Source organism: Panthera leo, chromosome A1 (genome assembly GCF_018350215.1).
Source record: "Panthera leo isolate Ple1 chromosome A1, P.leo_Ple1_pat1.1, whole genome shotgun sequence".
Taxonomy (NCBI): domain Eukaryota; kingdom Metazoa; phylum Chordata; class Mammalia; order Carnivora; family Felidae; genus Panthera; species Panthera leo.
Genome location: NC_056679.1, coordinates 111,316,378 through 111,337,291, shown reverse-complemented (window position 1 = coordinate 111,337,291; position 20,914 = coordinate 111,316,378). Strand labels below are relative to the sequence as shown.

The window sequence follows — 20,914 nt, the reverse complement described above, 5'->3', positions numbered from 1 at the left end:
CTCTGTCTCTTTCTCTCTCTCTCAAAAATAAACATTTAAAAAAGTGTAATCAAATCAAGGAGGAAGCCTTTGTTTTTTGACTAGAGGACACCAACTAATTTTAATTTTGAAACTCACTGATTCATAGCAGAGTCATGCGAAAGTTCATTAACAGCACATTTAAATGGCAGTTTTATTTCCTCTTCTAGGAGTTTACAGTAAGGTAAAACATTCAAACTCCCTTTTGTGGCAAGTAGACTTTTTTTTTTTTTTTTTTAACTTTTGAGGCCAAAGGGAGGTAGAAACCGGAGTGACTGGATAATACAGTTAATTGATGATCTTGGTAATCATTTTAGCTGCCTTCATTCTAGTTAGATTTTTCCTGCTCTGAGCTGATGATAAAGCTCTTCTTTAAATTATAGATTTGTACTGTTGATTAAAATGTCATGCCAAGGGTTTTGCAATCCGTGAAGGGAGAAGTACATCTTATTTAATTCATTTAATATTAAATGCCTGCTCTGAAATACACTTACATTGTATAATGTTAAATTACATACAAAATAAGCAAGAGTTAAACCACTGTGTCAGGCCTGGAAAGTAAACCGTAAGAATTCAAATAATAAAGCGTTAAATTTATCCTAACCCTGTTTTTATCATTTGCCTCAGTACCTGGCTAAAAATGCTACTTGCTATGTGTGAAATTAAACAAGATACAAACAAGTACAAAGATTTCTTTCGGATGAAGATGAAACTTTTGGTCAAACTGTATTGCTTTGTCTTCAAAGGGACAAATGCTTAGACCTGGTCTCAAACTTGCAGTAGTTTGAGCCTGGTGGCTCAGTTGCTTAAGTGTCCGACTTCAGCTCAGGTCATGATCTCAGGGTTCGTGAGTTTGAGCTGCACATCAGGCCCTGTGCTGACAGCCTGGAGCCTGCCTCAGATTCTGTGCCTCCCTCTCTGCCCCTACACCATTCTGCCCCCCTGACATTCTGCTCCCCTCTCTCTCTCAAAAATAAGTAAACATTTAAAAAAACACTTGCAGTAGTTTAATTTTTTTCTTTTTTTTTTAATGCAACTTCTTAAATGGTTTATTGACCTTGGCACAGGAGTTTGATTTGGTTAAATCAAGCTTTCTTTGGACTTTGTTCTGTTTAAGCAATATCTTTGTGTTCAGAGGGGGGGCGGAAACGGTAGAGAGGATTAACCATTTTAAGACATAAATCATGGCTGGTTAAATCAGGTTAAACGCACATAATATGTTAGTGCGTTTTCTAAAATTTGTTCCACCTGTGTTGTTATTCTACAAAAAACTGGTTAAGTCTTTCAAATGTTTTTTACATGTTCAATGTAGTCAATTTTAAAATACTGAGAAGAAAAGCAACATTTGTCATCCGCCTACCCTCAGGGACAATAGGAAGTTAAGTTTAAGGAATTGAGGTAAGAGAGCATAACTTAAAAAGTTAAGTAAATCATCCACACATTGTCAGATCATTCTCTGTTTTTTTTCTCTCTGACTTCTTAAAGCGTAGGTACATAAACATGAAGCAAAAATTATTAGTGCTATTACCAGTTGTTAAGGTTATTGTTTTTATTTTGTTTTGGTCAACTACCTGTACCTACCCTACAGTACCGTATGTTTTTCTAAACTGATGTCAGTAACATATTCTACCTCTTTATCCTTGTTTTCCAGAACAACAGGACCCTTCTGCCACGTATATACCATTCATATGTATATGAATCAGATTTTCTGCACATAATTTTCAAAGCCTTCAACCCTACTTTAGATTATAAACAAAAAAATAAGTGACACTAAAGAGTCTCAGCAAGGAGACAGCACTATACAAAGAATATTCCATTAAAGTTGATTATTTATTTAGACCCAAAAGAGGTAGACAGCATTCCTAATAAAATTTGCAAGCATGCAGAAGTGGACTCCAGCTCACACACTAGGGCCCCTTTGCCTGCCTGCTCATCACTGTTGAATTGTCAGCTGATAAATAGGAACAATTCTGTTTACTTTTCAGAATAGGGAGAATTCTTTTAGGTCCTTTAATTATTTAAAAATTGGTCCTATTTCAAACAAACAAAAAATGGTTTCAATTACAAACAACAGGTTTGTTCTGAAACTCTCTTGTGACTCCATTTTAAGAACAGTTCCTTTACCCTCATTTGCCTATGACAGGACATCTGTTTGTCTCTAAAGTCAGTAGCTCTGAAGCTACATCACAAGAACACTCATCTCATCCTATACCAAGCCAGCAAATCCCATTGATTTCTTTAAAAACTTTTCATCTTTATGTGGTTCTTGCCATTCTCACTGCCCACAGATTAATTTTCATCATCTTGCACTGGAACTATTAGGATAGCTTTTCCAGTTTCCCTCCCTGCAATCCATCCTACATGTTGAATTGAGCTCCTCAATACTGATTCTGTCTTTATTTTCCTGTACCCCAATGCCTGTAATGCTCCCTGTGCCTGTTCCATCAAGTTTCTCTGCATGGCTTTTCTCATCTTGCACTCAGTAAAATCCAAAGTCCGACTCAGCCTTCAGGGTCTCACATGACCTGGCCCTGCTAACTCTCTGTCTTCTTCCACATCCTCTCTCACTCACTCCATTGCAAACACCCTTGCTATTTCTCTAGCTACTCGAGCACAAGCCTTCCTTTTATACTTATTTCCATTACTTTGGGTGGTCTTGCCCAAGATACACATTGTGGCTCAACTTCTCACCCTTTCAGCCTTTATTCAAATGTTACCTTATTGTTCAGCCCTTCTCTGAGCACCTCAGCATACCCTTCCCGCTCACTCTATCCCACCCTACTTTTTTTTTTTTTTTCATTGCACTTCTCTCCTCAGTGTTAAATACTTGGGTCTATGTTTGTCTTTCTTCAGTGGAATAAAACTCTGTACATATCCTGCCCATTCTAACGTAATTTTGATTTCATATCTGTCTTCTTGTTTAGAGTGTCAGAGGGACCAAAGACTGTGTCCTTTTCACCTCTGTATTCTCAGCACTTCGCTTGGGGCCTCACCCTAAACAGGTGTCCATTAAATGTTTTTGAATGAATAAATTTAAAGTGTCATTTTTTCCCATCTTATGACTGTTTTGCCCCTCATTAATTCAGTACAAGTTCATATTTCACATATTGCCTAAACCACATTACTAGCACTTGTTTCTAAATTATGTGGTCTTTAATTCTTTTAAGTTATAACTTAAATTCTTAAATTCTTTTTTAAAGAATATTTTTAAGTTCATTTATTTTGAGAGAGAGAGAACAAGCAGGGGAGAGGCAGAGAGATAGAAAGAGAGAGAGAGAGAGAGAGAGAGAGAGAGAGAGAGAGAGAATCCCAAGCAAGCTCCACACTGTCATCACGGAGTTCAATGTGGGCTTGAACTCATGAACTGCGAGATCATGACCTGAGCCGAGACCAAGAGTATGACTGTTAACTGACTGAGCCACTTAGGTACCCCTAATTCTTTTAGGTTCTTAACTATTATACTACATTGTGCCCCATCTAATACAGTCTTAATAGTATAACTGGTCAGGCCCCATCTTCCCAGGCAACACTGGAAGTACAATATCAAATCCCAATTTGTTTTCCTTTTCTAACTCCAAATACATCCCTCTGTCCCTACACCCTCTACAATACCCTCACACCACAGTATCAGAGATCTGAAATGCAACTTGCCCTCTAAAACCGATCTTTTCATCATACTTTCTGCTAAATGACCTCACCAGCTCCTTCATTCATTGCTTAATTAATTCATTCAACAAATATTGATTAAATGTCTTCCATATGCCAGGCACTTGCTAAGCACCAAGCAAAAACAGAACAGGACAGACAAGGTCTCTTCCTACTGTAAATTTTACAATGGAGGAAACAGAAAAGAAAAATGTATATAAACATATGTTTTTAAGAGTACAATTTGGTGAGTGCTATTCAGATATCGATACTGAGACAGAGAATAACAACTAGAAGCCTGATTTGGATAGGAGGTGACATTTAAGATGTGATCTAAAGGATGAGAAATCTAGCTATGCAAAGAGAAAATGGGAAGAAGAAGGGCTCTGGCAAAAGGGAAGAGCACCTACAAAAGCACAGAGGCAGGAATGAGCTTGCTGTGGTGAGCAAGGCAGAATGGCAAGAGACAAGATTAGAGGAGTAGAAGGGGCCAGAGCCACAAGCAACTTATAAGGCATTGTAAGGAATTTATTGGCTTTGGGAAGCAGTTGAAGAATTGTAAACAGGGGAGTAATTTGATCCAATTCATGCTTTCAAAAGAATGCATTAAAAAGAAAATCCAGGGCATCTGGCTGGCTCATTTGGTGGAATATTGACTCTTGATCTGGAGGTGGTGAATTTGAGCCCCACATTGGACCTAAAGATTACTTTAAAAAAATCCAGGGGTGCCTGGGTGGCTCAGTTAAGCATCTGACTTTGATTTTGGCTCAGGTCATGATCTCAGGATTTATGAGACGGAGCCCCACATCGGGCTCTGAGCTGAGCATGAAGCCTGCTTGGGATTCTCTCTCTCTCCTTCTCTTTCTGCCCCTCCCCTGCACATACACACATACTCTCCCTCTCTCTCTCTGAAATAAGTAAATATTTAAAAGTTAAAAAAAAAATCCAACAGCTGTGATGATAATTGATTTTAGGGAAAAGAATGTAGTTTTTGCAGTAAATCAGGCCAGGGATGCTGGCTGTCTCAGTGAGGTAGTTATAGAGGAAAGAGAAGTAATCTATGTTAAAATTTTGGACTTTTATATCTCCGCACTTTTTGCTACTAACATGCAATCAATACCGAAATCTTATAGGTTCCAACCTTTACAGATTCTCACACACAATTCCCTATTTCTCTGTTCCCACTGACCAACCCAGGCTTTTGTTACCTTTCACCCGCATGATTGTAGCAATCTCATTACTGATCTCAGTTTTCAGTCAACCCGTTCCAATACAACACACACACTACTGCCAGAGCAAACTTTCAACAACAGCTCTGACCATGTTCCTTCTGTACTCAAAACCCTCAAAAGGCTCTATAGTTTGGGAGCCAAGGTCCCCAATAGTCCAGCCCAAATCTACCCAGTCAGATCAAAATACTTGCCTGATGCTTTTCCCATTTGTCTTCCTTTTTGTATGTTATTCTCTCTCATATCATCTCTTCTGGATATTAATCCCCATTTTATATATACATGAACTTTATTGGCTAGTGATGTTAGAAGCTAGAGGTTGTGCTCTTTTATACTCTATTATAGTCTATTAAAATGCATCCATTGGGGTGCCTGGGTGGCTCAGTCGGTTGAGTGCCCAGTCTTGGTTTCAGCTCAGGTCATGATCTCACTGTCATGAGATGGAGCCCTGCGGGGGCTCTGCACTGACAGTGTGGAGCCTGCTTGGGATTCTCCCTTTCCCTCCATCTGTGCCCCTCCCCCACTCACACTGTCTCTCTCAAAATACACTGTAAAAATGTTTTTTAATTAAAAAAAATAAAGTCAATTATCCTACCAGAAAAAAAAGAAAAGATCGGGGCGCCTAGGTGGCTCAGTCGGTTGAGCATCCAACTTCGGCTCAGGTCATGATCTCACTGTTCGTGGATTCAAGCCCCACGTCGGGCTCTGTGCTGACAGCTCAGAGCCTGGGGCCTGCTTCAGATTCTGTGTCTCCCTCTCTTTCTGCCCCTCCCCCACTCATTCTCTGTCTCTCTCAGAAATACAACATTAAAAAAAAGAAAGAAAGAAAAAAAGAATTTATTCTGGAATAGCAGAGAATTTCATTTCCAGACACAACCTAGGGCTTTGCAAGTCTAGAGAACAAAGGAGGACCCCTCTTTAGAGAAGAATGGCAAAGTCGAGAGGTGGCTGTTATAAACAAAAAGCCCATTGGAATAAACTGGGAGTTCTAACTGTAGTGGCTTTTCATTGGCTGAGTTGTGACAGTCTCTCATTGGCTGGACTATTGCTGAACAAAGAAAAATTCTTCCCCCCTCCAGCTGTGGTAGTAAAATATATGCTTTTTCCTGTTGGGAATGCAAGGTAAGTCTCTTACTGCAACTGAGGAAAAGTGGTAGGGTATGAGAGCTCTCCCTTCTGGCCTCCTGATTCCATTTTAAATGGGGTTTCCTTTTCTTAATTTTCACAAATCAAACTGAATTCAAGAGTAGATAAGTGGAAAGGAGAGTAGCCTGAAACAACAGGTTTCTCTAGCTCACATCAATGGACTTTAGGGAAAATTTTCAATCTCTTGAGGATAAAAATGTACCTAGAATCCTTCATGTTATGAATGAATCACTAACTCATATGAATTGAGTACCTATTGTATGCCAGGCCCTGAAAATAGGTTCAAGAGAGGAAAAGGCAGATATGAGGAAAAACTCAGGAAGCTTACAGAATGTCTGTTGGGGAGACTTTTCAAAAATAATCATGCATATTTACTCGTACAATTATAAGGTAACTTGAATGTAAGGCGAATTGTACAGTTGCTGGGGAAACCTGTTAAGAGAGAGATTAACCAAGTCTGTGAGGGAGGTTCTGACCAGAGAGGGCTAAAGATTGTAAATAACGCAGCTAGGTGGGAAGGAGAAGTTTGGACAATTTGTTCTGACAGAAGAAATGACAAATATGAAGGAAAAACACATGGGCTGAGCCATTTCCTGAGGCTGTATCAGAAAGGGGGACATCCAGTTATAGATTTTGTTGGGAATTTATCGAATAACCCATTCTTTAACCGCCATCTCCTGTTCCCCTCTCCTAGAATCCTGGCTCAAGAGCAATCTTGAGAGCATCACACTTCCGTTCAAGGCACGCAAGTATTTTTATTTAAACATATTTAAGGGTGGTAACGTTAACCCATTAGTGAAGAACAGCCGAGTCAAGACAGTCTTACTTAAAGCTCAATACCTAGCATCTAGCACATTATCTGATACATAATAAGCTTTGTAAATTACTAGTGAATTCAAGAAACTCGTGTACTTTTTTTTTTTTAATGTTTATTTTTGAGACAAAGAGAGCGCCCCCGCGAGAGCAGGGGAGGAGCAGAGAGAGAGAGAGAGAGAGAGAGAGAGAGAGGAGACAGAGAACCCCAAACTGGCTCCGAGCAGTCAGCGCACAGCCCTATGCGGGCTCCAACTCACAAACTGTGAGATCAGGACTTGAGCCACCCAGGCGCCCCTAAACAGGTATACTTTAAAAAGGTACTTTAAAAGTCTATTTTTGAAAAACGATTGTCATGGATAATTTTCCCAAGCTAGAGACTCGCGTTTCTTTCTCTGCCTAGGCCCTCAGGCCTCTGAAGCCCTTTCGGGCGGAAGTGGGGAGACCAGGTTGCGGGAAGGCTGGCCCCAACCACCAGGATCGCTCAGCTTGGGGACTGGCGGCGGAACCGCGCGAAGGCGGAACTTTGGACGGGTGGAACTGCGGTCCTGCGGACCGTCGGGAGTGAAACACCCCCCGGCCCGGAAGGACCTGACGCGAGCTGGGACTTCGGCAGCCATCGCGCTTTGCAGTTCGAACTAGGAGGGTGTGGAATCGACGCCAAGCGAGGAATTGCGATCTCTCTAGTAGCAGGTGAGTGGCGGTCTCTTCTCCCGGTAGAACCGACAGGCGACTGGCCGCTGTGGACCCCGGGGAAAGCGCACTTTTCGGGCCTGGGCCCACTGGGGCCCCTGCTTGTGGCCAGGCAAGAAAGGGTTGCCTGTTTTCCTCTCCGGAATCTGCCGGCACTGAGGCGGAGGGGTTCCTTTGCTGCTCCGCAGGGGCCGCCCTGATGGTACGCTGCACAGCATACCTGCTGCTGTCAAACGGTGCGTTATTTCAGGAAAGAACGAGGGGACTCTGCCGTAGGCAAGCCCTTCTTTCCCCACCGCCTCGGTGTCCTCACCTGGTAAGGTGAAGGCTGCAGGGATCACTGACAGCTCAAAACCCTGTGACGTCGTGTGTTTTCAGTTCTCCCAATTCGTGTGGGGGCAAAGTGAAAATCCTTACGAGTGCAAGTTAACGTTTGTTCATAGTCCAAGTCCCAGTTGCGTGGGGGGAAAGATACACAGTTGGGTGAAAACTGTAATGATTTATAGATTGTTCCAAGATTTTCCAACTTAGAAATTTGTTTTGACAACAGCTAAAACCGTGACCTCGTTGGCTGAAAGAACCAAACTCATTAGGAACGTAAGGTATTTGGTACATTGGGCAAAACGAGGTGAAGGAATACTTTTAACTTTATAAATTAAACCTAATATCATTTGCATATTCATCTATCAAGCTCACTATTACCACGTGTCCTACTCTGAAGAATATCCTATGTTCACTGTTAAAATACCGGTTAAGAGTATGCCGCCCTGAAGCAAATGAAAGAGAAGGAAACATTTACTGACTTTCTTATGAATGTGGCGCTAGTCACAACAATCCACTAAGGAAGGTAATGGTATTATCTCCGGTTTACAGATGAGGAATAAAGGAAGATTTACAATTTGTTAAAAATTAGTGGTGCTGGTATGTCAAAGCAAACTGTGTATCTAATATTGCTTTAATGATTTACATTCATCACCAAAATACTTTGAACTTTAACAACTAAGCTTATAGTTCATTGGCATTTCCTGAGTTTGCAGAAAAGGAATGTTTTGCTTTTATTTTAGAACTGTTAGACAAGCATTGTTAGTAATTAGGAGGATTAGTATTTCAAAAAAAAGTACGCTTTAACTATCTTTCCTTTCACTTCAAGCAGGAATTGAGACAAAAGATTAGGCTATCAGAAATGAAAATCACTGCCACAGTATTTGAAACTTATAAATCAGAATTCTGTAGTAATGAGTCATTATTTCTTCACCCTTTTCTTTAAGCATACTTGGCTGATACTTTAATGATTTCTCTGCAGAACATTACTAAGCAAATACCTTTAAAATCACGCTGTTGAAAAAATTTTCCTGTGTTTATCTTTTAGAACAGTTTCAGTTAAAAGTATTTTAAGAGGGTGCCTGGCTGGCTCAGTCGGTGGGGCATGAGACTCTTGATCTTGGGGTGGTGAGTTCAAGCCCCATGTTGGGCCTAGAGCTTTCTTTAAAAAAAGGATTTTAAGGACTGAATTTGTCACTAGTATCAATTTTTACTTTCTTAATTCAGTATAGGCAAGTTCAGTACTCAGACTCACAAACTTTATTTGTAATACAGTGTTCTTTCCCCCTTTTAGCACTTAAAAAAAATCCTTTTCATATTTGATACAGGTTTAACCTTTCAGTGAGTGTCATTTTTCCCTAAAGGAGACTTGAGTTTATACTTACTGTTGATTACATGAATGAAAAAGCCTAATTCCATTATTATGATTGCTATCCATTTAATCCTAAATTTTTTTGAGTTTTCTATTTATATCACTGTTTCAAAACTTTAAAGGCTATGGAAAGAAAATCTAACAGTTTTAGGGGAAAGTATTTATAGGGCAACATTGTCTTGAAACATTCAATATTGTTCCTGTCCATCCTTAATAATGCACAGAGCCTTTCTGAAATTCTCTAAAACATAGTCAAGCAGAGTTTGGCCTTCTTTATATTTCTGCTACTATCTGAATTCAAAAGAGAAGGGTGCATAATTCCTAAATTAGCTTACAGATAGTTTACTGATCTTAAGGAATTTGTACACGTTTTCATCATAAACCCGATGGAGTTGGGTAGAAATTTATGATTAATTTTTTTCTAGTAAATATCTTTACCTAGAATTGGAGGAAATTATTCTAGTACCTTTTCTGGTTACTGTCAGTGATGTTGTCATTAATATTTAAAGTAAAATCACGGGCACCTGGGTGGCGCAGTCGGTTAAGCGACCGACTTCGGCTCAGGTCATGATCTCGCAGTCCGTGAGTTCGAGCCCCGCGTCGGGCTCTGTGCTGACAGCTCAGAGCCTGGAGCCTGTTTCAGATTCTGTGTCTCCCTCTCTCTGACCCTCCCCTGTTCATGCTCTGTCTCTCCCTGTCTCAAAAATAAATAAAACATTAAAAAAAATAATAAAATAAAAAAAATAAAGTAAAATCAGTCATTAAAAATATTAAAACTTGGGGACCTAGGCTCAGTCAGTTGAGCCTCTGACTCCTGGTTTTGGCTCAGGTCATGATCTCAGAGTTAGTGAGTTCAAGCCTCTCATGGGGACACTGTCCATGCGGATCCCTCTTGGGATTCTCTCTGCCTCTTCCTCTATGCTCCCCCCCCCCCCAATAAATAAATAAACTTAAAAAAAACTGTTGGGGTCCCTGAGTGGCTCAGTCAAGTGAGTGTCCAACTTGGGCTCAGGTCACGATCTCCCAGTTCGTGGGTTTAAGCCCCACACTGGGCTCTGCACTGACAGTTCAACAGTGGGGAAGAGCCTGCTTGGGATTCTCTCTCCTTTCTCTATGCCCTTCTCCCACTAGTGTGCACTTGCTTACTTGCACTCTCTCAAAATAAACTTTATAAAAATAGAAATTAATGAATTAAAACTTTTTCAAAGTTTGTACTTTGAAAGGGTACTTGGCTGGCTTGGTTGGTAGAAAATGTTTATCTCAGGGTTGTAAGTTTGAGCCCCATGCTGGTGTAGATTACTTAAAAAAAATAAAATCTTTAAAAATAAAGTTTGCGATTTGAATTTCAATTAATTTAGTCTGAATGAGTTAATACTACCTTATATTGTGTAGTTTTCAAAATGTTTTTTGGGTACATTATCATAATTAGTCATTCTTAAAACTCTTTGAGGCAGATGGCATTCCTGTTATATATAAGAAGAAACTGGAGCTCAGAAAGATTGGCTTTCCCAGAATGAAATAATAGTATTTCAGAAGATGCATATTAAATCCAGATTTTTTAAATTCTAAGATAGGTACTCACTCTAACCATAGCTCTACCATCCTTTGCTTCCCAAAGTTATTAATGTATTATCTCTATAATCCTACGCTGGTGTTATAGTTGTCTTTTTAGACTACAGGAGCTTTCATTTTTATTTCTTTATTTTTAAAAAACTAGCTTTATTGAAAGACCATTCACATACCATAAAATTTATCCTCTTAAAGTATGCAGTTCAATGTTTTTAGTATATTCACAAGGTTATGCAACCATCACTTTATTCCAGAACATTTTCGTCACCCAAAAAGAAACCATGTACCAGTACCTATTAGCAGTCACTCCCAGTTTCCCCTTACCTCCCCTGTCTGACAACCACTAAACTGTTCTGAGAACTTACATGTTTAGGATGTTTCATATAAATGGAATCATCCATATACGTTTAATGGGACAAGGCTTAAGAAGTTATTTGTAACCTTGAGGTTCTGCTTCATTACACTCTTTGTACTGATTTTTATGTTACTGGAGTAGATCACTTTTCTAATCTGCACAGGCCTCTTTCCTGTTTGTTGTTCATGCAATAAATAAATCTGCTGACGTGTATATGTTTCCTTATTCTTGACCTTTGCTCTTCACATGTCTTAATAGTGTGTTCGTGGTGTTGTGTAACCTGTTCTCTGGGCTCAGGTATCTGTTTGTGGCTAAATAACTTTTATTCTTAGTTGGGCATTTTTACTTCTACTTTAAAATGACTGACTCTTAGCCTGTTTTAAAGTTCTTAGAAACCCACGACTTTATGCAAATATAAATATCTCATTATCTTCTAAAGCAGAGTTTCCCCATATATGTTATTAAATTATTTCTCTAGGGACAAATTTTACAATAGCAAATTTGGACCATCCTTATTTTATTTATTTATTTATTTATTTATTTTTAAACATTTTTTTTTTACGTTTATTTATTTTTGAGACAGAGAGAGACAGAGCATGAACCGGGGAGGGGCAGAGAGAGAGGGAGACACAGAATCGGAAGCAGGCTCCAGGCTCCGAGCCATCAGCCCAGAGCCCGACGCGGGGCTCGAACTCACGGACGGCGAGATCGTGACCTGAGCTGAAGTCGGATGCTCAACCGACTGAGCCACCCAGGCGCCCCTGGACCATCCTTATTGAAAAAATTGTTTTTCCCTCAAGGTTTACCTCATTCTCCCCTGCCCCCCCCCCCCCCCATCAATCTCAGAGCTTTCACCTCACAACAGTCATCTTGGGTGAGCTGCCCCTCCCCCCTTTTTTTTTTAGTAATCTCTACACCCATTGTGGGGCTTGAACTCAGGACCCCGAGATAAAGAGTCGTATGCTCTACTGGGGCGCCTGGGTGGCTCAGTCGGTTAAGCGTCCGACTTCGGCTCAGGTCATGATCTCTCAGTCTGTGAGTTCGAGCCCCGCGTCGGGCTCTGTGCTGTCAGCTCAGAGCCTGGAGCCTGTTTCAGATTCTGTGTCTCCCTCTCTCTGACCCTCCCCCATTCATGCTCTGTCTCTCTCTGTCTCAAAAATAAATAAACGTTAAAAAAAAAAAAAAAAAGAGTCGTATGCTGTACCAACTGAGTCAGCCAGGCTCCCCTTCATTGAGGGCTTTGTCACTTGATTCACAGGCTTGCTCTCTATAGCCATTCTTCTAGGTGATTGGGCAGTCAGTGTGGACTGTAGACCATATAGCTCCAGCCTGGCTTCTCACAGCTTCCACTCAGTTCTTTGCTCAGGCTTTTCAGCTCTCTATGCCAGAGCCAGGCCTTGGAACTTAACCACCACGCAGACCTGATCCTCATGAGTTTTTGAACCTTGAGCTCTCCTCCACTTTGCTGACATAATTCTGGTCCACCTTTCACTTGTCTCATACTATGACTATGTCTACATTTGCTTTTCAACCAGATATTTTCCCCCATTCTCTCTTTTCTGTGAGAAGCCTACCTTTGCTCCCCTACTTTATCCCCATATATTAGTTGCCTTTGTACCGTTAGCCACTCAGCCTGAACTTTTGATCACACCACTTCAACCTCTCACTAGTACTCTCAAATTCCAGTTCCCCTTGTCTTTTTTCACTTCTAAGCCCTATTCATTCCGTGTTCTCTAAAGCTGACACTCACTGGGAAGGTAGGGTGGCAGGGAGAGGGGAAAATTAGAAATCCCTGCAGATGGGCAGTGCTGTGAATGTTTTTCAGCCCCAGCCAAGCACTTGGCTCTTGTTAGCACTCTTTTAATTTGATCTTTTCCCCACAGTAGGTAGCTATCTATTCTAATCCTCACTCTGCTCCTCAGAAAATTCTCTATCAGACTTCCTCACTTTTGGATTCAGATTCCTGCTACTTCCAGTGTACATTTTCTGGCCCTCCTTACTTCTACTCTTAGAGGAGGAGATGCACTCTCATCCCTGGCTCCTCTTGAGACTTTGCCCCTTTTGGTTAATTCCTTCCTTCTCTTTTTCTTTTATCTTTAATTTCTCCCTTTCTGCTAGCTCCTTCTTATCAACATACTCGAGCCTTACCCTCCTTAAGGCTTAAGAAGAAAGAAGACTTCTTAAGAAGAAACTCCCATTTCCCTCATTCCATTTCAAACTCTTTGAAAGAGGAATCTTTCCTTACTCCCTCCACCTATTGACCCTCTATCCAATTTGTTTCTCAGTAATAACAGCAACCAGGTATTAAGTACTTATTTTGTGCATTTTATCTCATTTGATCTTTACAACACTCAGAGATTTTGCAGAAGGAACTTGTCACACAGGTCATGACTCTAGAGACCAGCTCTGGTGCTTTAAGTACTGGCCACAGGCTCTCCTGTATTTTTGTTCCATGCAGGCTCCTCATGCTCTCAGCATTTGTCTCCTTGCCACAAAGCAAGCTGTGACATCTCTGCAGCTGGACTTCTTGGGGCTAACTCCTTTCCACTTGTGCCATCACCTCTTCTAATTCTTCTCCCCTTACTGGGTTCTGTCAGTTCTTCCACCCCCATCTGTCCCTTAAAGTCCATCTCAAGTGAAAACTCATTTCTTCTGTAGCATTTGGCTCATGCTTGAGGCAGGAGATCTTTAGGCAGAGCTGGTGGGGGAAATTCTGATGTTGGGAAGGAGAATGAGCAGAAGTTTTAAGATGGTTAAGTTCAGGTCACCAGCAGTGAGTGCGAAGTGGTTTACTTTGGTTCAGGGAAAGCTATAAATGGAGGATATGTATTAAGCTTGTAAAGGTGGCCAAAAGGTTTATAGTCGAAGTTCTGGAATACTGGACTAGGAGTTTGAATCATTTTTCATCTCACAGACCTCCAATGGCTCTCTATCCACAGGTATAGGGTGACCATATAAATTTCACACCTCATCAGGATGCTTTTGAGAATGAAAGGACGCACTATTGATAATTATACCGAGATAACTTTGCTGAGACTGTCCCCAGCAAACGAGGAGTTATAGTCACCCTGACTATGCAACAAGTCAAGTCTAAGATGACATTTTCATAAAGCCACTCTGGAGGGCATGTACAGATTGGTACAGACAAAATATGAGGTTAAGATGGTAGTTCAGGAATGTGATTTAAGGTTCATCACAAAGTAGCTCCTGTAGGAATCAAAAGAATGCTGAGACTACAGAAATTGATAGAGCTTGGAAATAAGCAACTGGATGGGGGATAAGAGGGAGAGAGAGGAATTACATGTCAGAGTCATAAGGTGGAGTGATTCAAAAAATGGTACATAATCATTTAAACAAATATAAACCTTTAAAATTTTGTTACAAAGCTACTGCAATGTAGGAGAAAGGGCGTGGACCTGGAAGTCAGAAAGACCCAGGTTTGGTACTTAGATGTGCCAATCATTAAGACTTGAGTTTTAGCTATTGCAACTTCAGTTTCTTCTTCTGTAAAGTGGGGACAATAATGTATTTATTTTGGGATGCCTGGCTGGCTCACTTTGGTAGAGCATGTGACTCTTGATCTCAGGGTTGAGTTCAAGCCCCACACTGGGCACAGAGCTTAAAAAAAAAAAAAACCAGTATTGGGGCGCCTGGGTGGTTCAGTTGGTTAAGTGTCAGACGTCAGCTCAGGTCATGATCTCATAGTTCGTGAGTTCGAGCCCCGCATTGGGTTCTGTGCTGACAGCTCAGAGCCTGGAGCCTGCTTTGGATTCTAGGTCTCCTTCTCTTTCTGCCCTTCCCCTGCTCGCTTGCTCTCTCTCTCCCCCAAAAGTAAGTAGGCATTTAAAAACAAACAGTATTTATTTTGAAAGGTTGTTGGGGTGCTTAGTGGTCACATAAAGTGCCCGGTATGTTAGGTCATATAAGTAGAAGAAATAATAGTAACAGCAGCTAACATTGAATGCTTAACTCTGTGCTATATACTTTGTGTGTCGTAATTGATTTAGTCTTCACAACCATCTCAGATAGCTACTATTACCCCCATTTTACAGGTAAGGATATTAAAGTAACTTGGCTAAGGTAAATGGTAAGTGGTAAAGTCCTGGCTCCATAGCTTCTGTTTTTAACCTCTTGACAAATCATAGTGCTCATAGGGATAACTGCTATTTTTTGTTTGCTTTGCTTTATTAAATTGAAAGACCGAATAAGTATTGTTTCTTATGTCTGTATGTTATAGGTAGCAAACATGGAAGACCAAATGCCTAAATTTAGTCTCATATTTCTTTCTCATTCTGACTCCTGCCTCCCTTGTTAGCATCTGTTGAGTGACTCAGTTTGTGGCCCCCTAACCAGTCACATCATCTCACAGTACCTGACTTTTTGCTGTTCCCACTTAGTTTCACACCACTGCACACAGTATAGCCCTCATAACCACTTAGCAAACTCTTATTTAATCTTCAAGATTCAGGCTGAACATCACCCAAGAAACCTTTCCTTACCTACAACTTGTGGCCGTTGTAGAAGTGTGCAAGGAAGACTGTTTTTCTCTTTTCTTATACAGAATACAAAGTATATTTGTGAGGGTACCATACCCTTTCCTGTTGTATTGCTTATTTTTATTCTGATTTTATGTTGTTATGATCATTAATCCCCTCAGAGCTTATGATTTACAGTATGGACATTTTTTTTCTTTGTGTTTATATAAGTCTTGAAATTCTATAGAGTAAGTTGTTACCATCCTAGGTACTATCCTATTCAGTTTTAACTTTTTTCAGTTAAATTACATTTGTATAGCTAACCTACCTCTCTAGAGTATAACCTTTTCAAGAGAAGAAGCCATGTTTATCACTAGTATTTGTATCCTCTGTGGTGTCTAGCTCAGGGCCTTGGACATAATATGAATTTAGTAATCATTATTGAATTAAAATATCTCAGTAAACCATTGCTTTGATTCTTTACAGTGAAAATTATGATATATCTTAAAAATCTTCAGAAAAGATAAACCACTTGTATATATTTTTTGTGACTACAAGTTTCAATTTCTGCATAACCTAGAATAATAATAGAACAAGATGTAATTTTCAGCTTCAGTAAAATAAGAACTTGTAACAATGGATTCTTGTGTGTATATATAAGTTGCTCTTCTAGTTTTTATTCTTGTGATACTGACACATGAAACTTCGTTATTTGTGAGTCACTCTCAGTCAGGAATGGACTGGTTTCAAGAGCAAAATTCTTCTCTTGCTAGTTCAAGTAAGGAATTGAAAGAGAGGAGAGGCTATTGCCTGGATCCAGGGAATCCCCTAGTAAATACTGGCAGGCCTCCTATAAACTGGAGGTAGGTTGACTCTCACTCTCAAGGCAATGTAATCTCTTACACACCTTATCCTCAAGGAATTCTGAGTTTGGTGGGCCCGTCTGGGTCACAGTTGGCAGCCCACTGGACTGAGAGGTGGTTAAAGAAAGCAGTGCTGTGTGTCACACTTTGTCTAAAGAACGTCAAAGATAGCAGAATCCTTCAAATTGTTGGGACTTTGCCCAAATTTGGGGCCTGGATTTTGTTTACTTCTAGAAAATGAACTTTGTTGATCTGAAAGTATACTTTTGTATATTCTTTCATTTCTCAAGAAGTTTTTTTTCCCCTCTTCTTTCCATATTAACTTTATTAGTTATCAAGAACATGTCAAAGAAATGCTAAATTGAACTATACTCTGTATTTTCTACTGGGATTTAAAAAAATGTTTTTTAACATTTGGTAATATTAAAATTTGAAAAATGCACTAAGATTACAAGCCCAGAAATTGACCACCTGATATCATTTGCTACAAAAGACCAAAAATAATGGAAAAGGGGGTTTTACTCCACATAGGTATAATCAGACTTTAAAACTTACTTCATTATCATAAATTTCCTTTCCTATCTTTCTCCTTGCTTTTTCTTCCTCCACTCCAAGGTTTCGGTAAGTATTTCATAGGCCATATATACCTTAACTTACTCTTGAATATAGATTATTTCCAAAAATTTTCTTACATAACACTTTGATGCACATCTTGATACATAAAGATTGTCTATATTTAGGACATTTTCTAAAAGTAGAATTCTTGGGTCAGATGGTATAACATACAGATTACTGCCAAATTAGTTGTTAAAAAGATTTGTAACAATTTATACTGCCACTAACTGCATCTTGTACCACATCTTTTCTAGTTCCAGCTATTACAGTTCATTTTCAGGTTTGCCACTGTGGTTGGTAAAGAATGGTCTCTAGTTCATATTTCTATTTTAATTAAAAAATTTTTTTGTTGTTTTTTAAAAATAGAGGCCTTTTTTCCCCTTTCTTTTTAAAGTAAGCTCTACACCCAGTATGGGGCTTGAACTCATAACCCTGAGATCAAGAGTCGCATGTTCTACCAGCTGAGCCCCACTAGTTTGTATTTTAATAGCATTTTGTGTTTTATGCATCAGTAGGTATCTGATTAGATCACCATGGATAAGAATAGCTAACTCTTGGGGCACCTGGGTGGCTCCATCAGTTAAGTGTCTAACTTTGGCTCAGATCATGAGATCACGGTTAGTGAGTTTGAGCCCTGCATTAGGCTCTCTGCTGTCAGCACAGAGCTCGCTTCAGATCCTCTGTCCCCCTCTTTCTCTGCCCCTTCCCCACTTGTGCGTTCACTCTTACATACTTTCTCTCAAATAAACATTAAAAAAAGGGGGGGAGCACCTGGGTGGCTCAGTCACTTGAGCCTCCAACTTCGGCTCAGGTCATGATCTTGTGGTTCTGTGAGTTCGAGCCCCACATTGGGCTCTCCGCTGTCTGCATGAGCCCGTTTTGGATCTTCTATCTCCCTCTCTCTGCCTTTCACCTACTGTGTGCTCTCTTTCTCAAAAATAAATAAACAACAACAAAAAAGAATGGTTAAACTCTTTATAGGAAGGTTGTTATAGGATTGTTTACTCAGAGTTCATGTTTAATGTTGTTGGTGTTTAATGTCAACTACTGAATTCAAAACACTTTGTTTTCCAGACTCTATAAGGATTTGGATATGTCCTTCATATTTGACTGGATTTACAGTGGTTTCAGCAGTGTGCTACAGTTTTTAGGTAATGTTGGCCCTTTGTTCTCTATTGTTATCCCATTTAATCCTACTTAAATAAAAGTGCTTATTTGTCTAGAGCCTCTTTATGTATAATCCACTAGTTGTGAATGTGAATTTTGAAATCATACTAATGTGTTCAAATTACTCATTGTATATCTCTTATAAATTATGTAATCTTGGGCAAATTACTTTCTTTACCTTAGCCTTAGTCTCCTTATCTGTAAATTAACAGTAATTCCTACCTCTTTTAAGGTTGTTGATAGGAATATTATTTACAGGAGTAGCTACCTGTGATTAGCCAGTTTACCTAAAAAGTTTCTGAGTGCTTTAGATACTTTATCTCATTTAATCCTCACAGAAACTCACTGCATTATTTTTGTTATTATAAATTTATGTTCCATCAAGTGCCTTGTAAATGGCAGCATAAAATCTGCTAAATGAGACTTGTATACCCAGCAATTCTGAATAGTGATTTTCCTCTCTTTATAGATATTAAAGAGGAAAAATCATAGCATCTCATTCTCTTACTGACATTCTTAACTTCTCACGTTTTCCAGTGAAACAGGCTTTTGATTGACTTTTATGTTACCATGTATACAACTTTATTATTGTAGTAATTAATGAAGATGTTCTGATCTCCTGTTTTCGAATCTTACCCTAAGTTTAGTCTCCATGTAATCATCATCTTGAACTGGCACAAAGAGAAGCATTTCATGTAATTACAGAGTTGTCAATGTAACTCCTAACTGGCCACAACTGTACTTATGAATTGTTATCTCCTATATAAATATTTTTTCTTCCACAAACATAATCTTAACCAAGGAAATAAATTTTGTTTGGAAAATACATATCTTGTTTGACACTATATATTAAAAGGATAAAAATTTAAGATCAAATTTTATCAGTCTATTTTTATTTCTTATATGGACCTCAATATTTACAAATTTTTAAAAACCAGTTTTCTTTTTTTTTAATTTTTATTTATTTATTTTTGAGAGAGAAAGAGAGCATGAGTCGGGGAGAAGCAGAGAGAGGGGGAGAGAGAGGATCCCAAGCAGGCTTCTCACTGTCAGCAGAGCCCAATGTAGGGCTCAAACTCACAAACCTTGAGACCATGACCTGAGCCAAAATCAAGAGTCGGTCACTTAACCGACTAAACCACCCAGGTGCTCCTTTTTTTTTCCTTTTTAAAATAAAATCTCTCACATTATCTTATACTGTCACTCTGCTACAGGTAAAATATCAGATCTTCCATACTACCTCCTCAAGAATTCTTACATATTTTTATCAGACTGAAATATTTTGTTACATATGTACAAAAACTGGGTCAAAAGTAAATGTTTTCAACTTCATTATATTGGGATAACCTGGGTTGTGATGGGTATCTATGTCTCAGTTGATAGAAAAATGATTTAATGCGGAACTACATTGTAAAGGCAAAATAGATTGACTCATAAGCAGGAGCAAGAGGTTAATAGGGCTAACAGTAGGAGGCAGTGTAGAGAAATGGAAATGAACCAAAGCTTTTGCATCAAAGATGGGTTCTATCTCAGATCTGACCTCAGCATTTGAGCAAGTTAACTTTGAGCCTTTGTTCCCCTCTGTAAGAAAGAGAATAATGTGTACTTCAAAGAGTATTTTGAAGATTAAATGAAGTAATGTGTAATGCTTAACAGTGCTTATCACAAAATAAGGATTTAGTCCAACCCACTTTCAAGATTAAAGTTTAAATGTCCTAGGTGTTCCCTTTTGGATTCTTACCCAGTGCACTGTTACTACTTAAAAGGTAGGAAAGATTGTGATTGCACTGATTAGAAACCACCTGTGTAGAAACATTTTAAGAAATAGAAGTGTTTAAAAAATTATTAGTCACAGTTCATGATTAAATGAGAAATATAGTATCTCAGCTCAAATAAATATGGAAGACAATCTTCCCCTTAGGATCAGAACTGTTGGGCACTGAGTGATCAAAACATTAGGACTTCAAACAATTTACTTTTTAAGCATCAATGTGGAGAAAGACTTAGGTATTATTTTGGCGTGGACTTATTAAAAAATGAGTAACCTGAATTAGCATTGCCTAATGTCTTCAAAAGTTCATTTTTTTGATTGAGTAAACATATTTTTGAGTTGCTACTATGTCCCCTGTCCTCATGTAATTCCATAGGTGTTAGACAATTAAATATGGAAAATAAAATTCATTATTGCTACATACCTATAAGAGTGTCCAAAATCTGGACAATGACAACACCAAATGCTGGTGAGGATGTGGAGCAGCAAGAACTTTCATTCACTGCTTGGAATGAAAAATGGTACAGCCACTTTGGAGGACAATTTGGTGGTTTCTTACAAACCTAGACATACTCTTAACCATACAATCCAACACTTGTGCTCCTTGGCATTTACCCAAAAGAGCTGAAAACTTAGGGCCACATACGAACCTGCACAAAGATTTTATAGCAGCTTCATTTATAATTGCCAAAACTTAGAAGGAACCAAAATATCCTTCAGTAGGTGAATGGATAAATAAACTGGTTTATCCAGATAATGGAATACTACTAAGCACTAAGGAATTTTGCTTAATGGAATACTACTAAGCTCAAAGAAATGAGCTATCAAGGCATGAAAAGACATGGAGGAACTTTAAATGCAT

At 39.2% G+C, this 20,914-nt stretch overlaps 2 protein-coding genes across 2 annotated transcripts in view; one reads left to right on the top strand and one right to left on the bottom strand.

Annotated features, from left to right (window-relative positions):
- The window catches only part of SAR1B (secretion associated Ras related GTPase 1B), a 31,992-nt gene that overhangs the window by 731 nt on the left and 10,347 nt on the right, over positions 1-20,914 (top strand). Inside the window, exons 2-3 of the mRNA XM_042935518.1 lie at positions 7,255-7,544; positions 18,189-18,265. Coding sequence (XP_042791452.1) covers positions 18,208-18,265 — 58 coding nt within the window. The 5' untranslated portion in view covers positions 7,255-7,544; positions 18,189-18,207. The remainder of the gene's footprint in view (positions 1-7,254; positions 7,545-18,188; positions 18,266-20,914) is intronic.
- The window catches only part of SEC24A (SEC24 homolog A, COPII coat complex component), a 100,006-nt gene that overhangs the window by 71,385 nt on the left and 7,707 nt on the right, over positions 1-20,914 (bottom strand). The gene's annotated exons all lie outside the window — the stretch shown is intronic.